The sequence below is a fragment of the Meles meles genome, chromosome 13 (assembly GCF_922984935.1).
Source record: "Meles meles chromosome 13, mMelMel3.1 paternal haplotype, whole genome shotgun sequence".
In the NCBI taxonomy this organism is placed as follows: domain Eukaryota; kingdom Metazoa; phylum Chordata; class Mammalia; order Carnivora; family Mustelidae; genus Meles; species Meles meles.
The window spans coordinates 28,498,908-28,525,424 of NC_060078.1; the positions used below are offsets into that span (position 1 = coordinate 28,498,908).

At 36.4% G+C, this 26,517-nt stretch overlaps 2 protein-coding genes across 2 annotated transcripts in view; one reads left to right on the top strand and one right to left on the bottom strand.

Moving 5' to 3' along the window:
- CTNNA3 (catenin alpha 3) overlaps positions 1 to 26,517 on the bottom strand; it is a 1,394,003-nt gene that overhangs the window by 945,949 nt on the left and 421,537 nt on the right. The window lies entirely within an intron of this gene.
- Positions 25,806 to 26,517, top strand: part of LRRTM3 (leucine rich repeat transmembrane neuronal 3) — a 164,074-nt gene continuing 163,362 nt past the window's right edge. Inside the window, exon 1 of the mRNA XM_046027319.1 lies at positions 25,806 to 26,352. Within this exon, the coding sequence (XP_045883275.1) occupies positions 26,349 to 26,352 (4 nt within the window). The 5' untranslated portion in view covers positions 25,806 to 26,348. The remainder of the gene's footprint in view (positions 26,353 to 26,517) is intronic.

Below are 26,517 nucleotides of genomic sequence, written 5' to 3' on the forward strand. Positions count from 1 at the left end.
TAAACCTCTATGTCTAGAAATGTAGCTTATAGAAAATAGGGGTCAGAGGAAATTTTTAAATGATATTATGAAGATGCACACAGCAAAATACAGAACATGAGAAATTCTATGAGACAAATAACAGTTTCTTTAACAAATAAAGTACAAGGGGAAAATGGAAGGGAGAGTTTATAGTTTAAAGGAAATTTTAGATGTATACTAAGGAAAAATACCCAACCATATATGCCTTTTGTGTGCATGCATATTGAATCTGATGCTGATTGGTATTTGATTCAAAGTCATCAAATTTTTGCTAACTTTCTAAAATTGAATAATATCACAATACTTTTTTGGCAATTTTTTTGTGAGGGCTTATCTTTTAGAGTTACATACAGGTGAATTATATGATGTATGTGATTTGCTTCAAAATGAGTAGAGTGATAAGTGGCTATAAATAAATAAAGTTTGGCCATGTGCTAATAATTTTTGACACTGTTACCATTGACGGTTACAGGAAAGTTCATTATATTATTCTCTTCACTTTTGTATGTGTTTAGAAATTTACACAATAGGATGTTTTAAGATGAAGACTATTATTAAAGCACAGAATTAAACACAAAAATTCCTGTTGAGGTTTTTTATCATGTTGCATTGAATTTATACACAGATTAACTTAGCCTGTTGAGTCCTCCGATTCAGAAACCACTATATTCTGTTCCTCAGTAGCATTTTTATTGTTATCGATACTGTTTTGGCCTCTACTTTCTTTTTTTTTTTTTTTTTTTTTTTTTTGGCCTCTACTTTCTTGGTATAGCTTGTAGACACCACTTAAGTTTAGTCAGAAATAATTCATTATTTACAAGACTTTTTCTGTTTAACCAGGTTATAAATGGTTCTTTTTCTGTTTTACTAACAATAATTGGTTCAAAAATAAATAGGAAGTAATTTATTTTGTGTATGTATGTTTTTAATTTTCTTGGTTACTCTACTGTCTTTCTGGTCCCAATAACTTTTCAATCTAATATCTAATATTTTAATATCAACCAAATCTAATTTCTTAGATATTTCAGTTGGGCAATCCATAATACACAAATAAAGGATAATTTTTCTTGTCTCTTTAAAAAATAGTTGCTGTCAACTAAATTGAAGCCATTGCTACCCTTTCATCTGTTTCCCGAAGTTTGCATTTCAAGAGGTTTTCTATCTTTAAAAACAGAAACCTCTATTTTGCTCCTGCCCAATTTGAAACTCAGAAGAATTCATGTTAGAAACTATGGGATTAATATATCTGATGAATTTGTACCATGATTCAAATGTTCAACTTATCCTATCATCAATTATAGTTCAGAGAACACTATCAAAATCTTATAGCTAAGACTATCTATTGAGATGCCTGAGTGGCTCAGTTGGTTAAGCATCTGCTTTCAGCTCAGGTCATGATCCCAGGATGCAGGGTTAGAGCCCTGCATCTGTATCAGGCTCCTTGCTCAGCAGGGAACCTGTTTCTCCCTCTGCCTCTCCCTTTCTCTGACAAATAAATAAATAAAAATATTTTTAAAAAAAAGAATATCTATCCCTAGCACATATTAAAATACATTTGCCACTACTACTGGGAGATTACTTAAGAGAAGTCTTCCTTGATTCTTATGGTCAGATTGATGTAACAAGATGATAATATTAATAAGAACCCAACTTGTTCTTTGTCATAAAGTAGACATGGAGAAGGTTATCAGAGAAACTGACTAAAAATTTTAAAGCCAATCTCAAAACATCAACATGAGTTTTGTTGTTTTAATTTTTCTATTTCCATGAGGGATGCATTTTGTAGAGAAGTTAACATTATTATTCCAGAAGACATTATCCTGGCTTCAGTACACATAGCACATCTGGGAATTGTCTGCTTGAAAGCCTTGGACAGAAGAAGCGCCAACTGATGGCCTCAAATTGATTGTGATATTGAAAAGTCTGAAAGAAGGTAGTGCACGACACAGGGCAGGCTGCTTGGCATAAACTGCCTAAGACACCAAATTTTCCCATGGGAAAAGATCAAAAAAAGCTGGATTGGGATTCCATATTGATTTTGCATTATGAGATAAAAACTTTTCCCTTCAGTATACCACTTCTCACAATGGCTCTAAGTGCTTTTGCTTCGACCTCAAGTCTCTACAGTGACAATGTGACTCCATGCCAGTTTTTTGCAGCATATAAGCTGCCAGATACAATTATTTCTGACAACAGGTCCACATTTATCTCAGTCAAGTTATGGTATTTGTGGACAAGAATCTTATCCAAGCTGTCACCGTTGCACCTCATCTGTTTTAACATGGGTTTAGGAGGAAGGGGTAGTGCAGATTTCCAAAGATGCCCTGAAATGAATTTCTGAAGATACTGACCAATAATTCTTACCTGGGTTTTCATTGACTAATGTTATAGATGTTCGCTCAGAGGAACAGGCCATGCTAAATACCAGTTAGGTTAAGTTTCATAACTTGTCTAACCCAAATTCTGCTGAGAATAAGTTGATAACTCACAAAATGAATAAGAAAATATCCTCACCCCTGCATTAGCTAAATGCATCAGTCATTCATTTTTGGTAGTCATTCACCTTTACCACTGCAGTTTTTCTTCACTGGGACTTAATTCATTTCTCATCCTGCAAGTTGAATCTGGATAGGTGCCATGTCTATGAAGTCATATAGCACCCTGTGCTTTCTCATGAGAGCACTCACTACCCACACTGCAACAAGTCATTTATTTATGGCATACAGGCCATCCTGGATTATGAATACTATGGGTGTAGAAATGTGTCTTTTCTTTTTTCTATCTTCAACACCTAGAATGGGAACTGGCACAAAGTATACACAGGGGTCAGATTACAAATAGTCTTTTGGGTCAGGCTTCTTCAAGTCAGCTTCTAAAGCCAGCCTTCCTGACAGTTTTGGCAAGCCTTTTTTAAAAGCTACAGATATTCCAGTAAGATCCTTAATGAAAGCCCACTTAAGGCAAAAAGTGCCCTGAAATAATACTATAGGTAAGAAACAGAGTAACCAACCCCAAATAAAAGAGTTTGTCCCCAAATTACCCCTTCACATGTTGACAACCCCAAATAAGGAGTTGTTTTTCTGTGAATACAAGGTCATTGCCTTCAGACACAAATGAAAGTGTCCTCAGAGTAAAATTTCTTAGGTTGGAAGGGAATGAGGAAGCAATAAAAATTCATCTGCAACACTTCTTAATCAAACATAAATGGCAAATGGTGAAAAATAAAAACTAGTATTCTGGCTCTTTGACCCAAATTTTGAGCATTCATCACACTCAGTACATACAGACCCCTTATACTTGAGCATATATTGGGTAACACAGATTTACGAACCAGCGACAGGTATTCCTTCCAGGGACTCTTCCTTATTATAGAAGTGTCTCCCCCTGAATCATCCTTGTTTGTTTTTTTTTTTCCTGTCATGAAACACATATTGAGTATGTATTATCTGTGAAGAGGAGATATTTAGAGATGAATGAGATTCCACCACCCCTTAATTTAAAGGATATTTGGTAGGAAAAAATTTACATATAAATGATTACAATACAATGTATTTAGATGTCATATGTGTGTGGTGTATAACCTGAAAGTGCTAATGAGGAAGTTACCAAATCCCTAGAGAAGGTTTTATGGAGAATATAACATTTGAGATATATTTTATAGACAATTTCACCTGATAGATTGTGAGGGAAGGCTATTCTTATAAGAGAGAATAGAATAAACTGTGACTTAAGGCATATTAAAACATGGCTTTTTCAGAGTTAGATGAATACTGTGGTGTGACTGGATCACAGGTTGCATAGCATATTGAATAGTGAATGGAAGTAATGACAAATTGTTGATTTGGACCAAACAGTAAAGGATCTTTGAATCAGGTTTTATTCACTGTCTTTTACAGCTACAGTTAGCCTCACCTGAAGCACCTACCAAGTCTCATACAATATGGCCTTGCCAACTTCACAATAACCCTCGACCAACCCTCTGTCACATCTTATTAGACTCAGGGCAATTACTTTATTTAAGAACAACCAGCTCATAAGACAGATCCCAATCTATGGGTTGTCATGGTACAAAAGTATCAACCTGTTCCCTCTAAAATTTTAAATGGAAAGGATTGGGGAAATGAGCTGAATTGGAATGATGGTGAAGGAGTCATGAAGTAGTCTGATGGCATTGAAGATATTATTATGGCACGCCAACTCCACAGGAAGCAAACATTACAAATAAGCTAGAGCTTGAAGGCGGAACAGAGGTGAACACAAGAGAGGTGATGCAAACGGCAAACCTCAAAGTGCGGGCACTGAAATGAAGCTACTTCCCTTTCCAATAAGGTTCTTGCTCTTCTTGATAGCTGATTATTTGACTTTATCTAACAACAAAATGAATCAAATTAGAATCTTGTGTGTCATAAGGATGAATCTGCTGTTTGACCGGAGGTGACAGTGAGCTATTCGAAGGATTTAAGCAGAACAGTAACGTAACCAAATCAGTGGCAGTGTTTTAAGGAGAGAGTCAGACCATTCTGGAACTGACCTTCATGCCATTCCACCAAAGACTCATCAAATCTCAGAAAGAAGGAAGCAAAAATTCTTTTCTCTTTACCTTACCCCTGGCATGGGATAACTTGCTATTTAAAAGATTATATTAGCCATATAGGAGAGAGACAATGTGCATTAGAATACTAGTTATTTATTTCTTTTTCAGAGCCAATAATTTGCATTTCAGTGATGTGAAGGAAGGTGAATCTGAACGATTCAACATCAATAAAGATTGTCCATAAACTAAATTTCCAGTGGTAGAAGGAATTTAAAATAATTGTTTTGCCATTTCAAGGAATGTGATGTATTCAATTCAAGTTAACAGAAAATATGTGTAGTTGCCAAAATACTAATAGGGATTGCCCTTGGATGGTAAGAGCATGGTTTTTATGTTTTATAATTCATATGTATTGCTTTTATAATGGAAAGAAAATAAACTTAAAGAATAGTTTATGACATTTCATTTCTATCTAACAAAACAGATTTTAAGTTTTAGTTGTCTGGATAAATGTATCTGAGGCTAGGGAAAAAAGCAATCTATTAATATTTGTTTCTCACATGGTATAAAGACTTTGGGTTGGATTCAAGGAAGACAAAATATTTGTAAAAAAAAAAAATACACTAAAGTCAAAGGAACTAGGTTGCATGCAAAGTTCCTATATCCATATCATATATGAAGAGAGCCAGTCACTTCATCAGTTTTCTGATATGTAAAATGTGGTTTAACAAAATCATCTCAAAAGTCTTTCTAATTTATGATTCTTTAATCCTTTACATCATTATTACTTGGTATTACTATAATATTTTCCAAGTTTAACTTGTAAAGCTTATAAGCCACTTGAAATTATACAAAACCTCTCAGGCCTTTAGAAAGTATCCACAGAAAACCTACAAAGCTTAACAGTTAGGACTAATGGCCTAAACATGTGATGACATGTTTAATTATTTTCGTTTCTCCAGAGAGAAACCTAGAGTACCTCAGAAGGAAAATCCCAAGATTGAAAGGTATATATACCAAATCAAAAATATTTTCATGATTTTAACTAATACCGTAAGGAGAAAAAAGACAGAATTAATGTAGGCTGTTTCCTTTAAGAAAAACTCTGGTCTTGAATACAGCCAATGAATAGAGGGAATAATTTATATGACGGTGTGATACTTATTACTAGTTTTTGAATAAAGGCACACACTGCACTATCAGAAGATAAAAAATCATAAATAAATAGTTGCCATTTGAAATATTATATTTATTTGTAAGGCTCTACTTCCTAGAAATATAAGCACACACACATACACACACACTGTACCCACACCATATACATATATATCAAATTCAAGTTTTTCTAATTCTTTACTAATAAGTCACAAACATACATTTGAAAAGAGCAAAATACATTTTTAGTTTGAAAACTCATTCTAAAGTATAATTGATAATCAAAACCAAAATTTTGATACAAAAAAATTGATATATACTCAGTTCAGAGTATTTTATGTAATTCTCTGTTTCATTATAAAATTATAAACTCATTCTTTCAAAGAAACATTCCCACACCCCCTGTCATCACCTGCCATGCCTGTAATCTGTCATAAGAAATTCATATTTGAAACATGACATTACACACTTTTTTGTACCTTCCCCCTTAAAATTCATGTAATAACAAAAGAAACAAATGAGGACAAAGGGGAGATAAGAATGCATGAACGATTTCTACAAAGTTTTGGAAAACATAGGTTATATTATAAATAAGTAGAGTCAAGAAAGCTACACCTAAGTGCTTCCTAAAGGGGACACTATGCTGTACAAGTCTTCAGAGGCTTCAGAAAGTGGGGTCACTAAAAATATGGGGACTGGTTTAAAGTACTCAGGAAGAGTGCCAGATCCCCATCTTCACCCCAAGAAGCCAAGAAACAATCTGCTGTGAACCAAATGTTCATGTTCCCCTGCCTCCCACCACAAATTCATATGTTAAAGCGGTAACACCCAAAATAATGGTATTTGGAGGTGAGGCCTTTGGGAGGTAATTAGGTCATGAAGATGAAATTTTCATGAATGGGGTTAGTGCTCTCATCAGAAGAGACACAAGAGGGGCACCTGCCTTTGGCTCAGGTCAGGATCCCAGGGCCCTGGGATAGAGCTCTACTTCTGGCTCCCTGCTCAGCAGGAAGCCTGCTTCTCCCTCTCCCACTCCCTCTGCTTGTGTTCCCTCTCTCCTATGTCTCTCTCTGTCAAATAAATAAATAAAATCTTAAAAAAATAAAAAAAGAAGAGACACAAGAGAGATGATTTCTCTCCACAGTGTGAGAATACAGCAAGTATGTGTCCATCTGCAAACCAGGAGGAGAAACCTCACCAAGAATCCAAACATGCTGACACCTTGATCTCAGACTTCCATCCTTCAAAACTATTTCCGTTGTGTGAGCCACCCAGTCTATGATATATGTTATAGAGTCAGCCTGGGCTGATGAGGGCACTACTACTCATTTCTTCCAGCAGAGAAAAAAAAAAAAGTTTTTTCTGTAAATCCAAACATGAGAAGCTAGATCAAAGTATATGAGGCAAAGCACTAAAGCTTGGGATTGAAAACAGGAAAATTAAACGAGAATGTACATAATGAACTTGGAGACCTCAGCATCCTTCTCCCGCTTTGTCCCCAAAACACTGGTAGCCTCCAGCTACAGTGAAGGAGGTTGGGGGACTCCTGGGGAAAATATCTATATTCATGTATCTGAAGATTCCTCAGTGAAAAAACAAGTTCTTTTTTAAATCTTAGTCCCACAAAAGTGCATAGCCAAAACCCTACCCATTCACAAGAAACTTTCTCTCAGCTTTCAGTGCTTCACTCAATCTGAATAAGCACATGAGAAACTTAACATCTGAATAAAGCTTCCAACATAAAAGGGACCAAAACAAACTAATTACCTCAGAGGAAATAGTGACATTGCACCAAAAATATAGTACCAAAACACTGTATAATATCTTAGAGTGAAAAAGAGATGTCACAGGGATTCCTGGGTGGCTCAGTTGGTTAACCATCTGCCTTCTGCTCAGGTCATGATCTAAGGGTCCCGAATGGAGCCCCATATTGGGCTTCCTTTTCAGTGGGGAGCCTGCTTCTCCCTCTGCCTGCTCTGTATGCCCCTCCCCCACCCCGTCCCCTACTTGTGCTCTCTGACAAATAAATAAATAAAATAAAATAAAATAAAATAAAGAAAGAAAACAGAAAGATACCACATTTATAGAAATAAAACAGTATACAATGAAGAAGGAGAAAAAGAAAACCAAAAAAGAGCTCCTATAGATAACAAGTATCATCACCTAAATTGGGGGAGGGAGAGGATCAGCAAACTTTTTTTATAAAGAGATACATGGCAAATACTGTAAGGTTACAGGATTTGAAGTCTCTAAACTTTGCCATTAATGAATGAAAGCATTCATAGATAATACATAAATGGGTGAGCATGAATAACAAAGGAAGTACAAAAGTTTAACCTACTTGCACCACTTGACCTAACAGCATCATTGTTAGATTTGGCTGTGCCAGTTTGCTGACACCTGTTCTAAATTTTAATAAATAGATAAAATATTGTAACATAAAACTGAGGAAATCTCTTGAAAGTAAGACAAGAATATAAAAAGATGGAAAAATAGGAGAAAAAAATGCAACAACAAAGAATCAATCCAGGAAATCCAAAACATGCCCAATGAAAGTTCCAGAATAAGAGAGAGAGAATGGAGAAAATGGGGATCAATAATTAAAATAAATTTTTACAGAACCAAAGGACACAAGTTGCTGGATTTAAAAGGTCTATTGAATACTCAGCACGATGAATGATGAAAGGCCCAAATCAAACTACACCCTTGTACAATTTCCAAATACCAGAGAAAATAAAGTATCACAAAATCTTCCAAAGATTATACACAAAGGATTAGGAATCAGAATAGAACCTGGTTCTCAATGGCAAGAGGGGGTGTGAGAAGATAGTAGACCAATGGCTAAAAGATTCTGAGGGAAAATGATTTCCAATTATAAATAATATACATCCAATTTATTAATCAGTTAGGATAAACTAAAAAAATTCAGACACGGAATTTTTATATCAAATGCATCTCTGATGCATTTGATATAAACATAGTGGAACATAGTGGATATGTTTCAACAAAATCAGTGGTAAACTAAGAAAATTAATATATGGGATCCAAGAAAGGGGAGAATGGAGAAGGGGAATACTAGGTTAACAGCCATAATGAGATATAGCTCCTATTAGATATTTGAGAAACAGAGTGCTGCGAAGGAAGGCTTTATCTGAATGGACTATTTGGAAAAATTAAACACTTGAAAAATCTTTTAAAATATTGGGAATAACAACTCGTACTATGTATAGGCAAAATCTAAGCAAATTTGAGAGACAGGGAGAGAGAGAAAAAAGGAACAATTCTTAAGTGCAAGAGAAACAAAAGGTTGAATGAGAATGGGGACATAATCCAGGACACCATTTAATCCGGCAGCATCATTGCTTACATGGTCATCTTTAATTAAATACTATTTATTTAATACTCTGCTAATAAGAAATAGGAAAGTGAGAGAGAATATATTAATCTTGTTAAAATAGCAAGAAATGAAAATATCAATAAAATTCAGAAATATTATGAGAAAAAAATGGTAGATAAAATAAAGTCACTGAACCCGAAAAGAGTAATTGAAGAAGCTGAGGTGAAGCAATATGGATATTTTCAGTACAAGTCTTTTCTCCTATTTGCTTCTCAAAGTTTGTACATAAAATTCAGTTCTCAATGATTCCTTAATATTTTCCATTTCCCAGTTACCTGTTAAATTTCAAGTACACTGAGAAAGCTAACACTCTAAACCCATTATCAGTTAATATCATAGAATTCATTTGTTGCTAAATGGAAAAAAAAAATCCAGAAAGAAGTGGGTCACTATAGGTAGGCATCCAGGGACAAACTACTGGAGATGAGAGAAAATCACTAAGAGGTAAAGAGGTACTGAGAAAAGTTATTATGTGTGTGAATTTATTGTGTGTGTGAAACTTGTTTGAATCGTAGGCCTGCTGTGTGAGGATCTAATATACATGATGAAGACTGCAACAGTGTCTGTGTGGGTGGTATCACTTGTGATGGGGCAAATATTCCTGGTGTCAACTCTCTTCAGAAAACTGGGTCTATGAAAGCCAACTTGGTATCAGATTCATATTGTGAGTTATGTTTCTGTTTGTTCTTTTTATGTGATCTCCTAAGTCTCTCTTATTTTTTTTTTCATTTCTTGAAATTTTGTTTAAACTTTCAGCTGTGCTCCAAAAAAAGAACATGCCTAATGTGGAGCTGATGTGTTAAGGGGGGAGGGGGGGGCAGGAGCAGTGGCTGCCTGAAGGCATGGCAAAAACGGTGGTGATCATCAATGAAAATCCCAAAGAGAGAACAGAAAGTCACACTAGTTGCTTCCTACATGCTCCCAAATGTGAAGTCCTCAGAAAGGGATTTTCTGACTTTTCTAGCAAACCGTCACAACCCCGTATTCTCTGTTATTTGTCTTCATAGCACTGTTCCTATTTGGCACTGCTCTGTGTGCCTATGGTGTTTATTTTTTACCATCTTATTAACTAGAATGCAAGTCCTCTGATGGTAGGCACTTTGTCTTATTCACTGTTGTATTCTCAGCACAAAGAACCGCAGAAGAGCTTGATAGATATTCATTGAATAAATAAATTCTCAATCCAGGACAAATAAAGAAATTTTACTATTATTAAGGACCTGTAGCATTTGCTTCCAGGGACTAAGTCAATTTCTGCCTGAGTCACAATTTTGCCACATGGGGGCTCTGCTGTTTGCCACAGGAGATTCCTAAGCATTCCCTGCACTCTTAAGGGAACAAGTCTTCAATTGGGATTAAGCATTGACAATACACACCAGACTTTGAAAGAGTCTTCAAATAGACTGATACATTTTAGTGTAATATAAGGACTCAGGCTCCTATTCCCTGCCACTACATTGCAAACCTATGCCGCGTTCTCTACTCTCAGAAGTTTCATATCTTTTAGGTCTGCAGCATAAAATCAAAAATATCAGACTTACTGTTTCAAAAACAAAAATAAAACTAACCAGTAGGACATTATGGTTTTTAATCCAAATCCAGATTTCTATTACCTTTCCCCACCTGGTGCCTGGGGAATTTAATCCTTAATGCTGATATATTTGTCAGGAAGGAAGATTTTAAAATAAACTAGTGTACTCAATGGGAAGTATTATATACCATGCTTTAAAAATACAATAGAAAAGAGAAAATGCTATAGACTGAATGTTTGTGTGCCCCCTCCACATTCATACGCTGAAACCTAATCCCCAGTGTGATGGTATTTGGAGGTGGGGCTTTGGGGAGGTGATTAGGTCATAAAGGGTGAGCCCTCAAGAAGGGATTAGCGCCCTTATAAAAGAAGGCCCTGAGAGATCCCTTTCTCCTTATGTCATGTGAAGTTATAAAGAAAAGAGGGCATCCCTATGAACCAGGAAGCAGCCCCTCGACAGACGTAGAAACTGCTGGCTTATTGATCTCGGACTTCCCAGACTCCAGAACTGTGAGAAATAAATTTATGTTGTTTAAAACCATCCAATCTGTGGTATTCTGTCAAACAACCTAAATGGGTCAGAACAGAATTTTTTTTCTTTAAAAATTCTTGTTACATCAGAATATATATGAAACAAATATAGCAAAATGTTCATTATGATAGCATTTAAACAATACTGGCTTTATATTCAAAACACAGCCATACATGCAAAGTAGAGCATCAAATATTAAGGTGAAAATTTGGTTAAGAGATGTTTACAGTTACTCTAAAACTCTTTTGTTTTACTGTAAGAAATTATACGAAATTTGGGAATATATACACAGGACTATAAATTTTACAATGTGCCTTACATTCTTACAAATTCCTTCATGGAATTTTTTTTTAAACGAAAAGCTAGAATACTGATTTCTCTTAATATCATTGACCTTTGATTTTTATTCTCTTGATAGGAATTTTTTGAGCATTCGTTAGAATATCTCAAAATCAATACAAAAATTAGGTTTGTTTAGCAAGGAACATCAAATAATTGCTTTTGCTGACTATGGGCAAGTGTGATGGAAGTATGAATAGAAATACTAGTAAATATGAAGATTAAACCAACATAGACTTGTGATACCTTAATATTAATTCCCATTCCCAAACTTGTCATTTGACCCATTACTGAATTCCTTGACAGTATAAATACCATGAAATAGAAATACATTTCTTTTTCTAAGTCTCAGTTTACTGAAAAGTTTGGTAAATCGTAGATTTCCTACTGAAAGTAAATAGATGTTGTATGTATCCGTTGGAGCTAGATATACTGCTTAAATTAATAAATGGATACTTGCTCAACATAAGTATTGTGTTATTAAAACTTACTCCTTGCAAGTTAAATGACACTGACACAAAGGGAAGCAATTAACCAATGCAGAGCATGAAACAAGATGAAGCCCAAATGACCTGGTATCTCTCAACAAATTAATGGCCTTAAAAATTAAAGAGATTTCAGAAACATGAAAAAAATGCAATATTTGTGCTTTGCTTAAATCTTGACTACAAAGCAATTTTATGAACTTATTATTTTTGTTAGGTGCAATAATGTTAGATGGTTAAACTAAAAGTCTCTATTGGTTAGAATTGCATACTAAATATATATGGGTATATGGGTAAAATGCCATGATTTCTGAGATGTGTTTTAACATACTCCAAGAAAAAAAAAATAAAATGTGTGTGTGTACGTGAAAAAAGGGGCAGGGATAGATGAAAAAAAATTAGCAAAATATTGATAATTGTTGAAGCTGAGGTTTATTATACTATTTCCTCTACTTTTGTATATGTTTTAAAATCTCCACTGAAAAAATGGGAAAAAAATTATTTCCTCAAAGCCATGTAGTCTTTTTAGTGTTCAGAAGTCTTCCACTAAGTGTTATTCTTTAAGAGTCTGTTATTGGGGCACCTGGGTGGCTCAGTGGGTTAAAACCTCTGCCTTCGGCTCAGGTCATGATCCCAGGGTCCTGGGATCAAGCCCCATATCGGGCTCTCTGCTCAGCAGGGAGCCTGCTTCCCTTCCTCTCTCTCTGCCTGCCTCTCTGACTACCTGTGATCTCTGTCTGTCAAATAAATAAATAAAATCTTAAAAAAAATACAGCACAGAAATGAAATGAATTTAGTTAAAAAAAATAATAATAAGAGTCTGTTATTTTTCCCTATCCCCAAATGTAGCTTGGGGCTACCTCTGAAGAAAGTAAGGTGAGTAATGAAATGAAACCTGAAAATATGGACTGGTGTAGTAGGAGTCAAGATGACGGAGGAATAGCAGACTGAGATGACATCAGGTCGCAGGAGTTCAGCTAAGATAGTTATGAAACCATTCTGAATACCTACAAACCCAATAGGAGATAGAAGAGAAGAGGAGCAGCAATTCTTTCAGAATATTGACCACTTTCTGAAAGGTAAGATGTGTGGAGAAGTGAATCTAAAGTGATGGGAAGACAGACAGCAGGGGAAGGGGCCAAGAAATGGAGCACAAAATTCAAACTTTTAAAAGTCTGCTCCACTGAGGGACATCACTCCAGAGGGCAAGTGGGGGTGGAGCCCTCTCAGGGACAATGTGGTCTCAGGTCCTATGGGGTCAAGAAGGGGGGTGTCTGAGTGTAGCAGAGCTCACAGGTATCAGAGCAGGGAAGCTGGCTACAGAGATGGAGCCAAGGAGTGTACTCTCACCTCGGGGTTACCTTAAACTGTGATCTGCAGCACAATCAGGCCACTGCTCTTTGAGCAGAGACCCCACAAGTGGCAGATCCGGGGAGACTCACCTTCCTTCACAAGTGGCAGATCCGGGGAGACTCACCTTCTTTCTCTGGAAGCAGGAATCTGCTGGGTTTGGAGACTCCAAATGGGGCTGTGCGCCAGAGACAGAGGCGCTCGGTCATAGGCCAGGTGAGGTTGGAACAAGGCCAGAAACCAAGAAGATGGGAGTGATTGAGCACTTTTCCCTGAGGGCGCACTGAGGAGTGGGGCCCCCAGCTCTCCACTCTTCCAGGCTGGAGACTGAGGCTGCCATTTTCATTCCCGTCCTCCAGAGCTCTACCGGGAAAGCATTCAGGGAACAAAAGCTCCCTAAAGCTAACCCAAGCAGATTACTCAGCCCAGCCCCTGGCAAGGGCAGCACAATTCTGCCTCAGGCAAAGACATTTGAGAATCACTACAACGGGCCCCTCCCCAGAAGATCAGCAAGAACGTCCAGCTAAAGCCAAGCTCACAATCAAGGAGAACAGCAGAATTCCAGAGGAGGGGAAAGCACAGCACGGAATTCATAGCTTTCTCCCCATGATTCTTAAGTCTTGCAAGTTAGTTAATTTTTCTAATTTTATTTTTTCTTATTCTAATTTTTTTAACTTTTCCTCTTTCTTATTTTAACATTTTTAACTAGTTTATCTTAACGATACCTTTCTAAAAAAATTATAAATCTTCATTATTTTATTCATATTTTATCCCTCATTGTATTTAACCTTATTTTTTTGTATACATAAAGGGTTTTCTTATTCTAAAAAAATTTGGGATACAATTTCTTCTAATAGATCAAAATATACCCTAAATCTAACACAGGGCTTTGTCCTAGTCTCCAGCCTGAGCACATCTCCCCCCACCCTTTTTTTTTTCCTTCTTTCTTTTTCCAACCAACTTATCAATTCCTTTTTTAGAATTTTATTTTAAATTTTCATCCTTACAGTCATATTCCATCCTTTCATAATGTTTACCCTCATTTTAGTGAGAGGCAGTTTCTTCTAAGAGACCAAAATACACCTAAAATCAAGTGGGTGGCTCTGTTCTATTCACCAGTCTATTATATATATATTTTTTAAAATTTTTTAAGTTGATTTGGGGTCTCTTCTGATTTGGTTAGCGTACATTTTTCTGGGATCTTTGCCACCCTTTTAGTATTTTATTCTCTCATTCACATATTATCTGGATAAAATGACAAGGCAGAAAAACTCACCACAAAAAAAAAAAAAAAAAGAACAAGAGGCAGTACCAAAGGCTAGGGACCTAATCAATACAGACATTGGTAATATGTCAGATCTAGAGTTCAGAATGATGATTCTCAAGGTGCTAGCTGGGCTCCAAAAGCGCATGGAAGATATTAGAGAAACCCTGTCTGGAGAAATAAAAGCCCTTTCTGGAGAAATAAAAGAGCTAAAATCTAACCAAGCTGAAATTTTTAAAAAAGCTATTAATGAGGTGTAATCAAAAATGGAGGCTCTTACTGCTAGGATAAATGAAACAGAAGAGAGAATTAGTGATATAGAAGACCACATGATGAAGAATAAAGAAGCAGAGCAAAAGAGAGCCAAAAAACTACTGGACCATGAGGGGAGAATTAGAGAGATTAGTGATACCATAAGACAAAACAATATTAGAATAATTGGGATACCAGAAAGAATAAAGAGAGAGAGGGGCAGAAGGTATATTGGTGCAAATTATAATAGATAATTTCCCTAATACAGCAAAGGGAACAAGCATCAAAATCCAGGAGGCACAGAGAATCCCCCTCAAAATCAATAAAAATATGTCCACACCCTGTCATCTAATAGTAAAACTTACAAGTCTTAGTAACAAAGAGAAAATCCTGAAAGCAGCCCAGGACAGGAAGTCTATAACATACAATGGTAAAAATATTAGATTGGCAGCAGACTTATCCACAAAGACCTGGCAGGCCAGAAAGAACTGGCATGATACATTCAGTGCACTAAACGAGAAAAACATGCAGCCAAGAATACTATATCCAGCTAGGCTGTTACTGAAAATAGAAGGAGAGATAAAAAGCTTTCAGGACAAACAAAATTAAAGAATTTGTAAACACCAAACCAGCCCTACAGAAAATATTGAAAGGGGTCCTCTAAGCAAAGAGAGAACCTAAATATGACATAAACCAGAAAGGAACAGAGACAATATACAGTAACAGTCACCCTTAAGGCAATACAATGACACTAAATTCATATCTTTCAATAGTTACCCTAAATGTAAATGGGCTAAATGCCCCAATCAAAAGACACAGGGTATCAAAATGGATTAAAAAACAAGACTCATCAATATGCTGTCTACAAGAAACTCATTTTAAATCTAAAGACACTTCCAGATTTAAAGCGAATGGGTAGAAAACAATTGACCACGCTAATGGACATCAAAAACAAACAAACAAACAAAAAACAAACTGGGGTGGCAATCCTTATATCTAACAAATTAGATATTAAGCCAAAGATTATAATATGATATGAGGAAAGACACTATATCAGACTCAAAAGTTCTGTCCAAAAAGAAGATCTAACAGTTTTAAATATCTATGCCCCTAACGTGGGAACAGCCAACTATATAAACCAATTAATTAAAAAATCAAAGAAACACATCAACAATAATACAATAATAGTTGGGGACTTCAACTACTCCCTTCACTGAAATGAACAGATCATCCATGCAAAAGATCAGCAAGGAAATAAAGGCCTTAAATGGCACACTGGACCAGATGGACATCACAGATATATTCAGATCATTCCATCCCAAAGCAACGGAATACACATTCTTCTCTAGTGCACATGGAACATTCTCCAGAATAGATCACATCCTGGATCACAAATCAGGTCTCAACCAGTACTGAAAGACTGGGATCATTCCCTGCATATTTTCAGACCACAATGCTCTGAAGCTAGAACTCAATCACAAGAGGAAAGTTGGAAAGAACCCAAATACATGGAGGCTAAAGAGCATCCTACTCTTTTGAATGGGTCAACCAGGAAATTAAAGAAGAATTGAAAAAATTCATGGTCTCAACCTAACCCTATACCTAAAGGAGCTGAAGAAAGAACAGCAATAAAGCCTAAACCCAGCTGAAGAAGAGAAATAATAAAGATCAGAGGAGAAATCAATGAAATAGAAACCAAAAAAAACCAGTAGAACAAATCAATGAAACTAGGAGCTGTATAGTATTTCTATACACTAACAACAAGACAGAAGAAAGAGAAATTAAGGAGTCAATCCCATTTACAATTGCACCCAAAACCGTAAGATACCTAGAAATAAACCTAACCAAGGAGGCAAAGAATCTGTACTCAGAAAACTATAATGTACTCACGAAAGAAATTGAGGAAGACACAAAGAAATGGAAAAACATTCCATGCTCATTGACTGGGAGAATAAATATTGTGAAAATGTCTATGCTACCTAAAGCAATCTATATGTTTATTGCAATCCCTATCAAAATACCATCAACTTCTTTTCAAAGAAATGGAACAAATAATCCTAAAATTTATATGGAGCCAGAAAAGACCTCAAATAGCCAGAGGAATGTTGAAAAAGAAAGCCAAAGTTGGTGGAATCACAACTCTGGGCTTCAAGCTCTATTACAATGCTGTCATCATCAAGACAGTATGGTACTGGCACAAAAACAGACATATAGATCAATGGAACAGAATAGAGAACCCAGAAATAGACCCTCAACTCTATGGTCAACTAATCTTCGACAAAGCAGGAAAGAATGTCCAATGGAAAAAAGACAGTCTCTTCAACAAATGGTGTTGGTAAAATTGGACAGCCACATGCAGAAAAATGAAACTGGACCATTTCCTTACAACATACACAAAAATAGACTTAAAATGGATGAAAAACCCCAATGTGAGACAGGAATCCATAAAAATCCTTGAGGAGAACAGAGGCAGCAACCTCTTTGACCTCAGCCACAGCAGCTTCTTCCTAGAAACATCATCCAAGGCAAGGGAAGCAAGGGCAAAATGAATTATTGGGACTTCATCAAGATCAAAAGCTTTTTCACAGCAAAGGAAACAGTCAACAAAACCAAAAGACAACCAACAGAATGGGAGAAGATATTTGCAAATGACATATCAAATAAAGGGCTAGTATCCAAAATCTATAAAGAACTTATCAAACTCAACACCAAAGAACCAATAATCTAATCAAGAAATGGGCCAGGACATAAACAGACATTTCTGCAAAGAAGACATCCAGATGGCCAACAGATACATGAAAAAGTGCTCCACATCACTCAGCATCAGGGAAATACAAATCAAAACCACAATGAGATATCACCTCACACCAGTCAGAATGGCTAAAATTAACAAGTCAGGAAATGACAGATGTGGCGAGGATGTGGAGAAAGGGGAACCCTCCTACACTGTTGGTGGGAATGCAAGCTGGTGCAACCACTCTGGAAAACAGCATGGAGGTTCCTCAAAATGTTGAAAATAGAACTACCCTATGACCCAGCAATTGCACTACTGGGTATTTACCCTAAAGATACAAACATAGTGATCCGAAGGGGCACGTGTACCCGAATGTTTATAGCAGCAATGTCTACAATAGCCAGACTATGGAAAGAACCTAGATGTCCATCAACAGATGAATGGATAAAGAAGAAGTGGTATATATACACAATGGAATACTATGCAGCCATCAAAAGAAATGAAATCTTGCCATTTGCGACGACGTGGATGGAACTAGAGCGTATCATGCTTAGTGAAATAAGTCAATCGGAGAAAGACAACTATCATATGATCTCCCTGATATGAGGACATGGAGAAGCAACATGGGGGGGTAGGAGATAGGAGAAGAATAAATGAAACAAGATGGGATTGGGAGGGAGACAAACCATAAATGACTCTTAATCTCACAAAACAAACTGGGGGTTGCTGCGGGGAGGTGGGATTGGGGGAGGGGGAGCGGGCTATGGACATTGGGGAGGGGAAGCGAACCATAAGAGACTATGGACTCTGAAAAACAACCTGAGGGTTTTGAACGGTCAGGGGTGGGAGGTTGGGGCAACCTGAGGGTTTTGAAGGGTCAGGGGTGGGAGGTTGGGGGAACAGGTGGTGGGTAATGGGGAGGGCACGTTTTGCATGGAGCACTGGGTGTTGTGCAAAAAGAATGAATACTGTTACGCTGAAAAAATAAATAAAATGAAAAAAAAAAAAAAAAAAAAGATGTTGCAAATCAAAAAAAAAAAAAAAAAAAAAAAAAAAAACCACAATGAGATACCATCTCACACCAGTCAGAATGGCTAAAACTAACAAGTCAGGAAATGAGAGATGCTGGTGAGGATGTGGAGAAAGGGGAACCCTCCTAAACTGTTGGTGGGAATGCAAGCTGGTATAGCCACTTTGGAAAACAGCATGGAGGTTCCTCAAAAAGTTGAAAATAGAGCTACCTTACAACTCAGCAATCACACTATTAGGTATTTACCCTAAAGATACAAAGGTAGTGATCCGAAGGGACACATGTACCCAAATGTTTATAGCAGCAATGTCCACAATAGCCAAACTATGGAAAGAACCTAGATGTCCATCAACAGATGAATGGACAAAGAAGATGTGAGATATATATACAACGGAATACTATGCAGCCATCAAAAGAAATTAAATCTTGCCATTTGCAATGACATGGATGGAACTAGAGAGTATTATGCTGAGCGAAAAAGTCAATCAGAGAAAGACAATTATCACATGATCTCCCTGATATGAGGAATTTGAGAGACAAAGTGGGGGATTTGGGGGGTAGGGAAGGGAAAAAAGAAACAATATTGGATCAGGAGGGAGACAAACTATAAGAGACTCTTAATCTCACAAAACAAACTGAGGGTTGCAGGGGGGGAGGCGGAGGAGGGAGAGGGTAGTTGGGTTATGGACAGTGGGGAGGGTATGTGCTATGGTGAGTCCTGGGAGTGTGTAAGCCTGACGATTCACAGACCTGTACTCCTGGGCTAATAATACATTATATGTTTTTTTTTAGAAAGGTAGAAAAAAAATATGGATTGGTGTTACAACATAAATGTACCTTCAAGTGAGGGAGTAGGACATGTGCTAGATAACCCTCTAATGTCTCACTCATTTTGAATTTGCTTCATTTCAGAAAGACATTGAGAGACCACTTTAATGGTCAGATCTGGAACTTTCTTTATCCATTTATTTAAGTCAAGGATGTTCACTCATAACCACATGTGACCAAACACAGTTTTTAATAGAGCCCTTGAAGCAAGCAGATAGAAACTAAGGATATTTCAGAGACATGTTAATGCTCTTATGAAAGATCAGAATATAATTACAAATGTATAAGTGCATATGTGTATTCTAAGAGCTAGAAATAAAGAAACTCCTATTCATAGCTGTAGGGAACTCTTTGTTAGCATTTTGACAACTCTACCACGTGATAAGGTATTTCATCAAAAAGGTTAAGCTTTTTACAATATCTAGATCAATTGGGGTGGCTCAGTTGGCTAAGTGTCTGCCTTGGGCCCAGGTCACAATCCCGGGGTCCTGGGGTGGAGCCCCACAACAGGCTTTCTGCTCAATGGGGACTCTGCTTCTCCCTTGCTTGTTCTCCCTATGTCGCTCCCCACTGCTCATTCTCTCTTTTTCTCAAATAAATAAAATCTTCCCCCAAAATGCATGTACTGGTGAAAGCACTTTGTGAGTTAGAATACAGAATGTCAAAATGTATGCTGTATAATAAATGGTTGTGATATTAAAAGTGTAGTAGAAAGGTAATACTAAAGAATTTTTTTATTTATTGGTAAAGCCTGACTCCACTCTTGGTCCTATTAGTGTCCTTTGATACATGTTTGTTGCAGTATATACTCATGACCAGAGACCCTAGACAGAATTAAAGAAAATTCATTTTCTCATAGGTACTCTGATTCCAGAAACATTTTTAACACTTTATAGTCTCCGAAGTATTTAACCATAAGTTATGGAAATTGATCCTATACAAAAACCTTGGAAATTCATAACACAGATATTATGTGTCCCATTTTGCAGATAAGCAACTGAAATCCTGAGAAGTTTAGCCAGAATTAGTTCCAAATTCCAAATGTTAATTGACATACGCAATAAAAAACATATATCATTCTCTAAACTATTTCAGAAGGACATTTTGGATGCACTGAATTTATTTTCCAGTATACTAGTCCAAATGGTCCCAAATCTGATCTTTATGTTATTTTCAGTTTTCACCAAATCTTTTGGTTCTCTTGCCTTCCAAATCCATATGCAAAGACATTGTCTATGTTTAAGTTATCCGAATAAAAATCCGTGTTGCTGTTGTTCAGGGGCTAATTTTGCTAATCATTTTATAAAATATTTTAAAATACATCATGGTCCTTTGTATTTTGAAATACCTTAGGTGATGGGAGCTAATATCAACATGTTTTCAAAAATTAAAGTCTCACAAAATTGAAGAGAAGTGATAGCCAAATTTAAAGTTAATTCAAATGTGTTGACTCTTTTTGGTGTTTCCAGTGTTTATTTATAAATTACTGTGGAGAACTGTTGATCCTATTCTCAAAACTTGACCCAAAGAAGCAGCTAATGGCTTCACCATCCCTCCAGTTGCTCAATTTATAAAATAGGAATCATTTTTAATTTCTTTATCTCATACTGCTACTCCTAATCCATTAGAAACCTCATGTTGGTTTTACCTAAACATATATTCAAAAACTAACCAATTCTCATCACTTTCAAGTGATGGCCTAAGTCACCATCATCTCTCTCCTGGATTGGTACAAAGGCCTTCTTATTGATCTCTCTGCTTTTATTCTTATTTATATAATACATTATATTATATATTACATAATATATTTATACATCAAACTTAATTTTGAGTTTATTCCTATAAGAGCAGTGTGAGTTATCCTTTCAATAGGTAACTTGATCATATCTTTAGTTTGCACAGTATCTTGAGTTGGTTCCCAGTTTCCTCCAGAAGAAAGCCAAAGTTTTTACAATGGCATATGAAGCCCTCCATGACCCAGTACCTAATACCTCTTTGAATTCATCTTTAATTCCTCTACTTCTAGGTCTCTCTATTCTAAACAGATTGGCCTGTTTGCAATTCATTGAACATATGATCTCCCACTTGAGGGCCTTCGGACTAGCCACTCCCTTTATATATTTAAGGTTAACAACCTCATCTCCTTCCAGGTTTTGCTCAATCCACCTTCTTAGTGGCCCTAACCATCCCAACATTTAATATTACAAGAAACAGACTCTATATAGAGTACAAACTGATGGTTACCAGAGGGGAGGTGGGTGGAGGGAATGGGTTAAATAGGTGATGGGGATAAGGAATGCACTTCTGTTGAGCATAGGGAGTTTTATGTAAGTGTTGAATCACTAAATTCTATACCTGAAACTAATATTACAGTGTATGTCAACTAACTGGAATTTAAATAAAAACTTTTAAAAAAGGAAAATTACAATTTACCTCACCTCTAACACTCTCAATCTTCCCTATTCTCACTTTTCTTTTCTCTATGGTACCTACTACCTAATAATATACTATTTATGTGGGGGGTTTTGTCCATGTGTCCCCTTTGGAATATAAGCATAGATCTTTGTTTTGTACACTGATGTATTCCAAGTGACTAGAACAGCACCTAGTACATAGCAGGTACCCAAACAATGTATTTGTTAAATGAATGAAATCCCTGAGGCCAACCTATTGTTAATATATCAGTACACCTTTCTTAAGCCCTGATTTTCTAAGTTTTTTTTGGCAATTCAATTTCATAGTGAACACAAGTTGAGCAATATACATTTAGAATTTGTTTACCCAATTGAAGCAAAATATGCACAGCTATTTGAAGTACTAAACGTACAGTTTTTAAAAGTCTTTAGATACATGACTACATTTTATAATTGTATAAATCATTAAGGCCACAGTTTCACTGGGATGATTTAACTTGTCAGGTAGTTTATGGTTTGTTCTGTATGTGGTGGTAAGTGCAAAAGAATTTTAAATACATAATGCAGTATAATTTTGGTTCTATTGAAAGGCAAATCAGAACTAATCTTCTTGCTATAGTCAACAAGTAAAAGGAGGATAAACTTTTTAAAAGTACAACAACAGACTGCTAAAATATTTTAGAAGATAAACTCTTTTAAATTTTTTTTCTTTCGTTTGAAAGGAAAAGACTATGTCTTTGAGCTAATTTCTGCAGTCTTCAAGTATTCAGTCTGCTTTGAATTGTATTATTTTACTTTTGGGTTTTTCTACTAGCCCCATGAATGGTCTTCCTTCTTCATGCACTTCATAACACTGACCCCAGACAGTTCTGGTGGTGATGCCAGCTTAAGGGCTAGTGCCAAGGTCGGGGCCGCACAGAATCCCTGGAGTCAGACCCAGTCCGGAAATGGCTAACATTACTATTGAGGAAGAAACCAACAATTCATGTTGAGAGGAAAGTTCATTCATGAGACTGAATGTGAAGGTGAGGATGAAGTCAGAACTACAGAGCAAGAAGAGGTCAGAAGCCAAGGTATCAGAAAAATGACTGAAACCTAAGGACAAGGTGTTAAACACAGAAAAGAATGTGATTCACCATAAATGATCCAAGATTTCTCCCAGGAAAAGCAGAGTGAGAGAATTACATTTTCAGTGGGCTCATCTGTGTTCTTGTCACCAGGGAATGAAGGAAAAAGGAGCAGCATGAAATTGACAGGGTCTCCAACCGTTGTAGAGTAGCCCTCAGTAGCTGTTAGGCAAAACAGACATCTCAAAATCTATTTTCCATGAAGAAGCAAGGAGAGTAAGGAGAAAAATCAGAGGTTCTCAAGCAACAGAGATATGAGAAAGACATTATAAATATGATTTCCTCCAGTACTTTTTAATAGATACAAGTTGCCAAGCCCCATTTGGGATGCTAGATGATAAAAGTTGTAACATGTCAAAGGAAATATTCAAAAGTATCTTTACTCTTCTTATGAAATTTATGATTTAACTATGAAGATGAGATGTTTGCATAAAAGGTAGAGATCACTTGCTGACCTAAATGTTTCCACTTTCTAGTTTCTTGCCTTTTACACACTTTATTTAAGAACACTTCCTTCAAAATTGTATCCAGTATCATTGGCTCAATGATCACAACACTAGTATTACATAACCACTTTGTTCCCCATCAAATGTACTTATGATCCCCATAAAAATGTATTTATTCAATAACTGAGCATCTATTATGTGTCAAGTTCTCTTCTAGGTATTAGAGAAACTGAAGTAGACAAAACACTATCTTTGTCCTCATGGAACCTACATCACAATATCATAAACTTTCATATCCTCTCTTCCAGCTAGAAGAAAATTTGTTATTTTTAATCACTTCCTTACAGTGCATTTCTTAAAATTACTTCTCCATCAGTCTATTGGTAAATGCAGCCTCTACCATCCCATGAATCAGAATCTTTAGGGAAAGACTGAGAAATTTATGTTTAACTAGCTCTCTGGGGGCTTTACGTGCATTAATAGCATGGATAATTTGGGAGGAACCACTGCCCTTTTCATAACATACTATCAGAGGAATTGGTGATTCTCATTGTACTATTTCTGTGGGACCCTTTTGATTGTCATGACTAACAACTACCCAACTTCTCATCCTTAGAGAATGCGAAAGCTCTCTGGGGTATTCCACAGCCAATTCACCTGACAAAGACTGACAAGGCAAACTTTTAAGGTGCACTATTTATCTTTAAACAAAATGATTTTCTCTATGGGACATATGTTACCATATTCTGCTTTAGGAAGAAAGAATTAAACATTAATTACTAGTTATGGTCCATAGAACCAAAAGATTCATTTTAAAGATAAAGCTGAGATGATAGAGATTTAGAAAGCTCTCTTATTAAAAGAAGGTAAGACTGAGTGAATCCTAGAAATCCATTGTGAATAACATAAAAATGTTCGCTGAAAAGGCTCTTTGTGAGTTAATGATAGTTGGTACAGTCAATATTCAATACTAAACAATAAGCAATGACAGCAAATACATTAAAGTTGATATTCAAATAACAGCTAACATACATTTATTATGTGCTACACACTATTCTAAGTACTTTACAGATAATAAGTTGACAATTCTCAAACCCTCTATGAAATATTTTTTTGTTACCATACCTATTTTGTAGAAGAGAAAATGAGGCATAGAGAAGATAAGTAACCTATTCAAGTTTACATAGCTGACAATTTGTAGCCAGGATTTAATCCTAGGTTCAAAAATCCATGCTCTTAATCACTAGACTAAACTGCTTCTTATTAGTTTTTATAATACTTCTTTCTAAGAATCATACCAAAGTTTATACAAACCCAGGAAGCAAGACTGATTAACTAACTGACTGATATTATAACTTCCTTGACTCAATGTCCTAATCAGGCTAATTTTCACTTGACTCACTTTCAGATGAAGATAACACTTGCTGATGACCATCTAGTGGTTAGAGGTCCAAGTGAAAGAGAGAGATGGATTTGCATCTCAGCTCTGCCACTTACTTGCTGCATGAATGCCATCAAACTACCTCGCCAAGCCTCAGTTTTCTCATCTTTAAAATGAAAGTTATAAAGGGACGTACATCATAATATTGTTTAAAGATAAAACAAGATTGCTCATTTAAAACACTTAGGAAGTGCTCAATAAATATTATTGGTGCAATAAATAGCAGCCGCATCAATAAACTGAACCAAATGATCTCTTGATTCTTCCACTCACACTAAAAATGGTTTATTTCTTTTCTAATTAAAAACAAATGACAGCAACCAAAACAACAAACCAAGCCATAAGCCATTAAGCCAATTATGTCTTTTGTAGAAAACCAGAAAAGCTATTGGACACATCAATTTATATGTCATTAGTTATCCCCACTATTCCAAAATGTATCATCTATCTTAGCATCCTGAGACACCTTCCGTAATATAATCACTGTGACTCCAAGAGGTCAAATGGGCAGGCAGTTAATGCTTCTCTGTGAAAAGCTCAATAAGTCATTTTATAAATTTCAGTCCAAAGCCTACGTTGAGGTTAAGAAAAATTGACATTCGGTCTGTGAACTTAATGTCAAGCTCCAGAAAAAACTCTAGGCAGTACATGTTTAGCGATTAAGTGGACGCAGACAATAAAGACATTGCCAAATTGTAAAACAAGACTTGGAAATTACAGAAAATGTTGCTAGTTATTGATTACGGTGACCATTCAGTTCCCATTGAGCCACCCAAAAGAATCATTCATTTTCCAGCAGAGAGCCTGCTCATTTGCAAGATAAAAGAGAGACATTTCTGCACATGCCCATAATGTTCTTCACCACTGGGGGCAGCTTTACATAAGACTGCATTCACTGAAACCAAAGCAACAGTCCGAGCAGCTTTCAGAATGACAGTCTGCAGAAGTGAGCTGAGCGTGTGTGCGGTACGGGGCTCTCCTGCCTCCTGGGCTCCAACGCAGCTTTGTGGCTGAAGTGGGTGCTCACCACCAGAAATGCTGGGCTATGGAATACAGATGTGGCAGCTCAGGTAGCCCCACGTTGCCTGGAGGAATACATCATGCTTTCTGATAAGAAGAAATTGTAGAAGCCAGTTTTTTTTTTTTTTAAACGTCCCCCCCAACCAAAAAAAAAAAAAAAAAACTGTAAAGATGCAAAAACGTAATATCCATGAAGATCCTATTACCTAGGAAGATTTTTTTGATGTTTTGCTACAAATGCGGTGCTGGAATTTATTTGTTCTTGGAGTGTTCTGCGTGGCTGGCAAAGAATAATGTTCCAAAATCGGTCCATCTCCCAAGGGGTCCAATTTTTCTTCCTGGGTGTCAGCGAGCCCTGACTCACAGTGCAGCTGACAGGGGCTGTCATGCAAGTGGCCCCTTAAGCCAAAGCAAAAGACCTAAGGACGACCTTTGAACAATACAAAGGATGGGTATGTTTTGTCATTTTTCTTCTTTCCTTCTTAAAAAAAAAAAAAAAAACCAAAACCAAAAACAAAACCCCCTAGTTTGTGTTGTAATTTGCCTTAATTATTTTAGAGATTACCTTTCTGTGCTTAAGACTATAAATTCAATTGCTTAGTGGACACGTTTCCTTG